The sequence below is a fragment of the Bison bison genome, unplaced genomic scaffold, assembly GCF_000754665.1.
Source record: "Bison bison bison isolate TAMUID 2011002044 unplaced genomic scaffold, Bison_UMD1.0 scf7180017864167, whole genome shotgun sequence".
NCBI lineage: Eukaryota > Metazoa > Chordata > Mammalia > Artiodactyla > Bovidae > Bison > Bison bison.
In genome coordinates this window covers 970,149-980,128 of record NW_011494739.1, presented here as the reverse complement: position 1 = coordinate 980,128, position 9,980 = coordinate 970,149, and the positions used below count along the sequence as shown (strand labels likewise).

General features: G+C 48.9%; 1 protein-coding gene across 1 annotated transcript in view; it reads left to right on the top strand.

Moving 5' to 3' along the window:
- Positions 1–3,877: 3,877 nt before the first annotated feature.
- CCM2L (cerebral cavernous malformation 2-like) overlaps positions 3,878–9,980 on the top strand; it is a 20,895-nt gene continuing 14,792 nt past the window's right edge. The window contains exons 1-5 of the mRNA XM_010841882.1: positions 3,878–3,960; positions 6,337–6,504; positions 8,675–8,758; positions 8,865–9,048; positions 9,871–9,968. Of these exons, the coding sequence (XP_010840184.1) occupies positions 3,931–3,960; positions 6,337–6,504; positions 8,675–8,758; positions 8,865–9,048; positions 9,871–9,968 (564 nt within the window). The 5' untranslated portion in view covers positions 3,878–3,930. The remainder of the gene's footprint in view (positions 3,961–6,336; positions 6,505–8,674; positions 8,759–8,864; positions 9,049–9,870; positions 9,969–9,980) is intronic.

Genomic DNA, 9,980 nt, shown 5'->3' with positions numbered 1-9,980 from the left:
TGATGCCATTCTTTTTTTTTTTTTTCTTTTTTCGCATGAGGAAATCTTTTAATTATATAAAGTAATACAAACACTAAACCGAAGAAGGGATTTAAAAAACCCATTTAGAAATAATGTGTACTGCCTTTTCAGAGTGAGCTCCGAGGCTGTGTACGTTCCTGGTAGAATTTCTCTCTCACTGGTTTGGTGTTAATGGTATTTTACTTTTTCCTCTCTTAAGCCTGATCTTTTCTTTTTAAAAAAATTGTTTTTTTAAATTTTGTATTGGGGTATAGCTGATTAACAAACAATGTTGTGATAGTTTCAGGTGAAGAGTGAAGGGACTCAGCCATAAGTATATTTATACCCAGATCAGATCAGATCAGATCAGTCGTTCAGTCATGTCTGACTCTTTGCGACCCCATGAACCGCAGCACGCCAGGCCTCCCTGTCCATCACCAACTCCCAGAGTTCACCCAGACTCACGTCCATCGAGTCAGTGATGCCATCCAGCCATCTCATCCTCTGTCGTCCCCTTCTCCTCCTGCCCCCAATCCCTCCCAACATCAGAGTCTTTTCCAATGAGTCAACTCTTCGCATGAGGTGGCCAAAGTACTGGAGTTTCAGCTTTATCATCATTCCTTCCAAAGAAATCCCAGGGCTGATCTCCTTCAGAATGGACTGGTTGGATCTCCTTGCAGTCCAAGGGACTCTCAAGAGTCTTCTCCAACACCACAGTTCAACTCCCCTAAACTCCCCTCCCACTTGAAATCATTCTTGAGCTGCTCAATTAACCAGCCCTGAAATCACTTACCATTGGGCTTTGTCTTGGGAGATGATAAATGTTCTTTATGTATAAGCCACCTTTGATCGGATAGTCTATTCTTAGCAGCTCAGAGCATCACATCTCAGGCACTGACTGTTTGTTCACACCATTCCTTCTGCCTGGAGTGACCTTCCTGTACACACACCCTTCAAATCCTGCTTCCCTTCAAACCCCGTTTGCCACAGGCTTGGTGAATGGCTCTCGATTCTGCTTTCCCCAAACAAGCTGCTTGCCTTGAGTCAGAGTTCTTTGCCTGTCTGTCTTTCTTTCTCACTAGATCAGGGGTCAGCATATGCACTGGCTGCCACATCCTCCACCCACCCACTCACCATCCCTTGGCAATCCCCTTTCCACTGGGAGATTTGGTTTTTATAATCAGCACTCCAGGGCAGCCCCTGCCAATCAATTGGAGGTGCCTCAAAAGAGGTGAATTCTATTTGCCAAGACTGTCAAGTCTTCAGGGCACAGACTTTGTTTTACTCGCCTCTTCTTTGATTCACAAGCAGCTTTATTATTAAGTGTTACCATTGTATGCTTCTGATCCCATTTAATTCCTGCAGCAGCCTCCTGAGGCAAGTATCATTATTCTGCTTTTGATGCGTGAGATTCTGGGACTCCAAGAGAGAAACTATCTGTTCAAGGTCATACACATTTGAACCTAGGTCCACCTGTCTTTGGGTTTCCCTGGTGGCTCAGATGGTAAAGAATCTACCTGCCAATGTAGGAGAACATCTAGGAGATAGGGGTTCCATCCCTGGGTTGGGAAGATCCCCTGGAGAAGGGAATGGCTACCCATTCCAGTATTATTGCCTGGAGAATTCCATGGACAGAAGAGCCTCGTGGGCTACAGTCCATGGGGTCACAAAGAGTTAGATACAACTGAGCAACTAACACACTTTCCACTGACTTGTACTAAGCACCTGATCTGTTCATGGTCCTGGGCTGGGACTGCAGAGAACACAGAGATGGTTTGCTGTTTTGAGTGGCATTCAGAACACTGGTCATGTTCGACCTCCATAGAAGTTCATGGATGTTTGGAGTTAATCCAGGAATAAGAGACGTCCCTGTTTTACACAGAGGGAATGTGAGGCTCAGAGAGAAGAAAAGGCTTGCAAAAGCCATCATGGAGGTGCCAGAGCAAGAGACCACATCTCATTCCCAGCTGCCATCTGAGGGTGGGAATTTGGGACCAGCTCAGGGGTTAACTGGGAGGGTGATGTCCAGGGCGGTCAGGGATTGGCTAGTACATCCTGGCCTCTTCCTGTTAGCCCGCAGGCAGAGGCTTTCACTTCCTGCTGTAGGGACATGATGGGCAGGATGTCAGGGAGCAGGGAGGGTGGCTGTGTGAGCTATCACTGAGCAGTCTGGACCATTTCCCCACCTCCGAAAGAGGGAGGAAGAGACAGAGGGAAGGCTGGTGTCTGAGAGTCTTCTGCAGCTCTCACACCCAGAGGCAGTAGGGAGCTATGAGCTTTGCTCCCACGGGCACTGGCCTGGCATACTGGGGTATTTAAAAAAAACTTCCCAAACAATCCTATGCATGGGCCCCTGCACTTCACAGTTTCCAACTGCCTTCTCATCCACGGCCTGATATCTCTCCTGTCATACCTCTGACTGCAGGACAGAGTTTGGGGGCTTATTGTTTCCAGTGGAAAGATGAGGAAGCTGAGACCCAGAGACGTTGCAATAAGCAGCCTGCTTGCATCATATAGCAAATCAGTTCCAGGACTTAGTTCTCCAGAACCGAGTGGTCGGGGCAAGGTGAGGAGGGATCACTCAGAACCTTTCCCATTGCTCTGGGTGGGCCACGCAGAGGGCATAGGCCCAAGAGGTAAGTAACCAGGCTTCAGATCAGAGCCAGACCAAGCAGAAACTCCAGGCCCTCGTCTCGTTTACTGTGTGCCCTCCTTGGGTTCACCTCTGCACTTGAGTCTGTTTTAAAAATCTGGGTAGCACATATAGGGCTTCCTTGGTGGCTCAGATGGTAAAGAATCCACCTGAAATGTGGGAGACCTGGGTTCGATCCCTGGGTTGAAAAGATCCCCTGGAGAAGGGAATGGTGACCCACTCCAGTATTCTTGCCTGGAAAATTATATGGACAGAGAAACCTGGCAGGCTACAGTCTATGGGGTCACAAGGACTTGGACATGACTGAGCGACTAATATACATACAAACACAACACATATAATAATGGCACACCAGTATTGTGAAGAATAAGTGAGATGAAATACATAAAGGGCTCAGTCCAGAACCACAAAATGAGCCCCGCTTCCCTAGTAGTATTCTCTCAAGAGACAGTAAAACAGCCCAGAACATGCAGATACACAGATAGGTGAAGAGTTAATGTTTATTGAGTACTTCACGTGTTCCAGGAGTTTTTCTAAGTGAGTTTAATTCTTACAAGTTCACTCTGAGGGCCAGGCTGATATTGTACCCATTTTACAAATGGGGAAATGGAGGCACAAGAGGTTACAGACCCAAGGTCATAATCCTAGTAAGTGGCAAAGCCAGGATTCAAACTCAAGCGGCCTATCTCTGAAGCCCATGCATACTGCCTCCCTTAAAATTGGTAATGATTAATTCTTAAAATCATAACTTGCTTTCACACAATATTCCATAGTTTATGAAGCATTTGCCTACCCACTCTTTCATTTTTTTCTCACCACAGCAGCCTAGAGAGGAAGGCAATGTTTACCCCTAATTTATAAAATGGAGGGGGAAACAGGCTGTGAAAAGGGGAAACTCACCTGCCTTGCCAAGGTCACACAGCAAGGTTAGTGGCAGAAGTGGGTGGATCTGGGATTTTCTGCCTCTAAATTCAGAGGACACTTCCCAGCCTTAGTCAGTTCCCAAGTCCCCTCAGCAGCAAGCCTGCGGGCTGGAGATCTTGGGGTTTTCTCCCTGGTCTGTTGCTCTGACTGGGCTTCCACTGTTCAGCTGGAGGGTTCCAAGGCTGCATCCTTCATCCACCCTCACCCGGCCGCTCACTATCAGATGGGAGGGGCAGGAACTCCAGGGCTGGTGGAGTTTCCGACCAGGCAGGAAAAAGAACAAAGAAACTGTGTGGGGGGAGAAGGTGGAGGGGTGGCTAGGAGGGTGGCAGGAGCGGAGGGGACGCTTCACCATGGAATATGAAGTCAAGAAAGGGAAAAAGGTAGGTGGGGGTTTGGAAAGGGTTCGGGGTAGAGAAGTGTACCCGGAGTTGGAGAAATGAGAAGCCTGGGGGTGGGGTGATGGGCAGTGAGTGCTCAGGAGCACCTTTCTTCTTGTTTGGAAAGACCTTTCTCTCCACCCTTGGGCAGCCAGACATTTGGGCTCAAACTCTCTAACCAGTCTCCCTACTCTTAGTGGCCTCTGCCATCCCAGGAAAGAACAGAAGGACAGGTACCTTCCAGGAAAATCCAGCCAGCCAGATTAGTCTGGGAGACACTCCCAACCTGCTTCCCTGGTGTTCCTGGGGGTTCCCCTCTGCAGTTTCTCAGACCGAAGGACAGACAGAAAAACAGACACCAAGCAAACCCATTCCCCTGATTCTTGCCTCATCAGGGAGAAGGACCTCAGGCAGGGCAAGTCTGTGCTACAAGGCTGCCTATCTGGGCTTGGGACACCTACCTCCTCCTCCTGCCAGGTTCTAGCTGAGCCTGGCCTCTCCCCATCTTTATACAGGGACCAGTTCTGTTCCAAAGGCCTCAGCCTGAGGGTCACTCCCCAAACCCCTAGATCTTTACTTCTTCCTGACTCTCAGAAATTTTCTAGTCTGGTTCTCTGGGCATCTCACTTGTTTGTCTTTGCAGTCCAGGAAGCCTCTGGGCTTCCAACTCCCACCCCCATCCCCACCGAGCCCTCTTCCCCCAGGAAACCAAGATCCAACTGTTTGAAAAGGCTCCCACGTGAATTATGAGGGCTCCGAAGGGAGCCAAGACATAGGTGCTTGTTGCTTCTTGGTTCCTTTCTTCTACAGATATTTATTCAGTACCTATTATATACCAGGCACCATGCCTGGTGCTGGTGATGATGCACTGTGAATAAAGTCAGACAAGGTCCCTGCCCCCTCCCTGGAGCTCACAGTCTAGTGGGGAAGACAGCTATTAATTTTTTTTTAAAGCCATTAATGTAAAATTGTACAAAAGGCTCCATATGCAGTGCTGGGAGAATGTTAAACCTTAGACTGGTCAGCCTGAGCTGATAGGTGGAAAGAAAGGGAGTAGGAAAGAATGTTTCAGGCAGGGAAACAGTGTGTGCAAAGCCCCTCCATGGGAGGAAGGAATATAGCAAGTAGGAAGAACTGAAAGATGGCCCTAGACCCAGAGGACAGGAGTGAGGGGCAGTGAGATGAAGTTGGAGAAGTGGTCAAGGCTGGACCGTTCAGGGCCACAGACAAAACAATTACCTTCCCGGTCCACTTAGGCATACACACATACTCCATACATGGGATAAAGTCCTGCCTCCATAGCCAACATTCAAGCCCTCTATGACTTGTTCAGCTCATCATTTGGCTACAGCAAAATGGCTATAACATATCTTCTCCAGGCTTGTGCTCATCCAGCCCTTGCAGCCCCCAGGATTTTGCACATGCTGTGCCCTCTTCTTGGAATGTTTGTTCCCAGATTGCTTGATCTCATTCCTCAGAGCTTCCTTGTACTTAATCCAGGCTCCATGATACTGATTGTAAAACTTGAACTGGGCATCAGAATCACCTGGTGCTTGTTAAAACACAGATCATGGGGGTCTCATCCCAGTTTCTGGTCCAATAGGTCTGGGATGGAGTACAAGAATGTATATTTCTCTTAAATTCCCAGGTGATGCTGCTACTGCTGGTGGTGGAGACCCAGGAACCACACACTGAGAACCACTGGTCTAGATCAGTGCTCACACTTTCCTGAGAGTTTAAATTCTGTTGGGCTGAGTTGAAGCCCTAGAATTTGCTCCTTCAATCTAGATCCAGGCCATTTTTAATGCAGGTGCCCACTGGATTATACTATGGTATCATTAGTTAGAAATCAATCATTTCTAATATTGAGGAAAGCATAGGAAATAGCTTAATAAATACCTATGCACCTACCATTCAGCCAGATTGGATGTTAATATTTTTCTGTACTTGCCCCAGCCTAGGTAAGTTCCTACTGTCACCTGGGTGTTTATTTTTTTTAACTTTTTACTTTGTATTGGGGTTAGCCAATTAACAATGTTGTGATAGTTTCAGGCAAACAGGGAAGGGACCCAGCGATACATAGACATGTATCCATTCTCCCTCAAACTCCCTCACCTGGGTATTTAGAATGAAGGTTTGGAGCCAGACTGCCCAGGGTGAACTATTGGTTCTACAGCCACTAGCTGGTAACCTTACTAGCTCTTTCTGAGGCTCAGTTTCTCCATCTGTAAAATGGAAATCACAGAGGTAACTTGTCCCTCCCTGCAGTGTTTTTGTCAGAATGCAATTAGATAATATAAGTACAAGGCTGCGTATAAGTGCTGGTGCTGGAGAAGACCAAGTCAGTGGCTTTTACCCCCATGCCCTTGCCTCCCCCAGGGCTTTGTGTCCCCCATCCGGAGGCTGGTGTTCCCCAAGGCTGCGCGCCGGGCAGCCTGTCGGAGCAGTGTGAGCCGCCGCCCCCTGCACTCGATGCCCCTCTATCCCCCCGACTACCTCATCGACCCTCAGATTCTGCTCTGTGACTATCTGGAGAAAGAGGTCAAGGTATGCGTGGGATGAGGGGGGAAGGGTGGGAAGGATCCCGGGACAACAGATTAGGGGGAAAGTTTCCCTCGACCCTCTTAGGTTCCCCCTGGTCTGAAATTTAAACTGAACAAAGATTAACCGGAGAAAAGCACACGCATTTTATTAAATTTTCACATGTACGTGAGAACGTTCAGGGAGAGAATGGAAGACCCTGAGAAGTGACTAGAGGAAACTTTAATACATTTTGGACAAAGAAACAATAAATCTGTGAAGAACTGACAAGGCAGAGGGGTTCGGAGTAGGGGTAGTACATGGTAAAGGAGGAACAAGATTTGTTTATACAGACTTCTCGGCCCTCAGTTCCCTGTCTCTGGTGATAAGGAGGTCTCCCTTCCTGCTAGTACTCTGAAAAGAAGGTACCTTTCACCAGGGAGATTTATCTCCTGCTTTCAGGGAAGAAGGATGATGCAGGGGAATTCTGAATGACCTTCCTGCTGCTGTCATTTCCTCTGACTCCCTCAGCTTAAAATAGTGTGCTGAGGTGCCATATTTTAGGGTGGCATGTTCTGGACCCCATCAGGAAAGACTTTACCTCTCCTACACACCAACCTATGACCAGCCTTATCTTACACAGGGGAGGCTCAGGGGAAAGAGGCATGGAGTCAACCCAGCCCTGCACGTGCACTCTGCTGGGAACCCTCAGCAAGTGACCTTCATCTGCTCAGCCTCAGTGTTCCCATCTCAACACGGGGCTCAAAGTCTATACCCCAAGGGCAAAGCAGATGGGAAGGTGCCCTGTGCACCGAAAAGCCAGTCCGTCTTGTGAGATTTTACTGCAGTGACATTACTGCTACTTGGATGGTGTCCAGATTAAAGGAAGCCAGTTCTGCAAGTCACAGGGACTTGGGCCAACTCAAGGGCTCTACTTCTATTTCATGCACACCATGAAGGAGCAGTGGAGAATCCTCATTACCCAACAAAGATCGATATGGGGGTAGGAGTGTCAGATTTAGCAAAAACAGGCACCCGGTTGGTAGGGGGAGGGATAAATTAGGAGTTTGGGATTAACACACACTATTATATATAAAATAGATACACAACAAGGACCTATTATATAACACAGGGAAATATAGTTGATATTTTGTAATAATCTATGATGGAAAAGAATATGAAAAAGAATATATATATATATTATATATGTATACAGCCGAATCACTGGGCTGTATACCTGAAGCATTGTAAATCAATTATACTTCAATAAAGTTTTTATTAAAAATTTGAATTTCAGGTAGGCAATGAGTATTTTTTAGTATTAATATATACCCAGTGTTACATGAGACTAAAATTACTTTAAAAACAAACTAAAAAAGTAGCTGTTTACATGAAAACCAAATTTAATTGGCATCTTGTATTTTATCTGGCAACCCTATAAAGGGAAAAGCTAACAAAGTCACTTAAAAAACTGGGGACTGAAACTTTATAGAGAATAAAAAGAAGAGAAATGGTATGATTGGTAGAATTCACCTGTAAGAATAAGACTAAAAATAATGAAAGAAGACACTTAATGACATTTAAGTGTGATAACATTAAGCTATAAGTAAGAATGAATGATTTACTTATTTTTCTGACAAAATTATATACTAACTTGATACAATATTCTTTCCTTCCCACTTAATTTCTGCAACAAGATCATAAAGAAGGCCAGTGACCTGTTGACATGGGTACTTGGGATGAACAGGAGCCACTCAGGCCAAGTGGGAAATTGCAAGTGGCCTGTTCTTTCAAGCTATTACAGTGACCTTTGCTTCTGCCATAGTTAAATAACTGTATGCTCATAAAGTAAGCTTATATTAGCAAAAATAAGTGAGCAGTGAGAGTGTGGGTTCTGGTGTGTGGAGTCCAGCTCCACCCTTTATATTATAGATAATACTGGGCAGGTTATTTATTTTGACTGTGCCTTAGTTTTCTCATCCTCAAAGTAAGGATGAATGAGTGCCTAAAACTCGCAGGACTATGGCTCCTAGGATTGCTTTAATAACAGTTATAACCAAGCCATTATTATTAATTCAGATATTTCTATCTCAGTCTAACTTTACGGTGTCAGTGAGGTCAGGGTCCTCCGCGGCTTCAAGGTGACCTCTCTCTGCCCTTCTCCCACACCCCCGACCCCCGTCCCATTTCTATACAGTTCCTGGGCCACCTCACCTGGGTCACTTCCTCACTGAACCCCTCCAGTCGGGACGAGCTCCTGCAGCTGCTGGACACGGCCAGGGTGAGGCGCCGGGAGAGGGGAGGACAGGGTCTGGTCCCCTACGTTTCCCACCCTACGTTTCCCACCCGTGGCCACCGGGACTCAGGAGATCCGACCCACCCTGCAGCAGCTGAAGGAGCTGCCGCTGAAGACCACGGCGGAGCAAGACAGCATCCTGAGCCTGTCGGCCCGCTGCCTGCTGCTCACCTGGCGCGACAACGAGGAGCTTATCTTGCGTATCCCCACGCACGAGATTGCCGCCGCCTCCTACCTTCAGGACGACGCTCTGCACCTGCTGGTGCTGAAGACCGGTACGGTGGGCGGGGCCTGGCGGGGCAGGGCGGGGAGGGGAAGGGGTAGAGAACGCGCCCGTCACCTAGAAATGGGCGTGGCCTGGGGCAGGGGCGGGGCCTGAGGCTGGAGGATGGGGTGAAAGGCCTGACCAAACTACCCCGAGACTAGGGATAGGGCACGGCTGTTTGCAAGAAAAGGGAGCCCAGTGTTGAGGCTTGAAGGAGGGAAGCCTGACCCACCATCTCGGAAATGATGGAGAAGCCAGAATCCTGAGGCCCGAATGCGTGATTAATGGGTAGCAAAATTCTGAGGCTAGGAGGGTACCTGGGGCAAGAGGCGGAGTCTCACTTAGGGGCGGAGCCGTACACTGGGGGGCGGAGCTCGCGGCTGAGATACCCGGTGGGAGGTGTGAGGTATCCTAGGAGCGGGGCCTGAGGCCAGGGGCGGAGCTGAAGGGAAGCTTGGATCCAAGGACAGGTTCCCGAAACCAAGAACAGGGTCAGATTAACAGTAAAGAGAGAGGCGATAGCCTGACCACTACTCAGATCAGACGGCAGGGTCCGAGGCGAGGGTCGTCTGGATGGGGTGGGATGGGTGGGAACGGCCAGATGCAGGGGTGGAGCCTGAGGGGTGGGGCGGGGTCCAAAAGCAGGGACCCGGAATGGGGCGGGGTCGGGCCTCCTGACTTTGAAGCCAGGGGTGCGTCCTGAGCACAGGGGCTGGGGGACTCACTCCCAAATCCCCATCCCGCAGCGGCGGGTCAGGACCCCCAGCTGGCCTCGGGAGAGGGGGCGCTTAGCCTGGATCTCCTGCTTTGACTGCCACACGACCTCTCCTAGGTCTGGGCGTGGATCCGGTGCCAGCCGGCGTAGACGCCAGCCCCGGCGGGGCGGGGCGCGACCCGGGCCCGCCGGGCGTGTCGCCCGAGAAGCGGCGGGTGGGCACCACC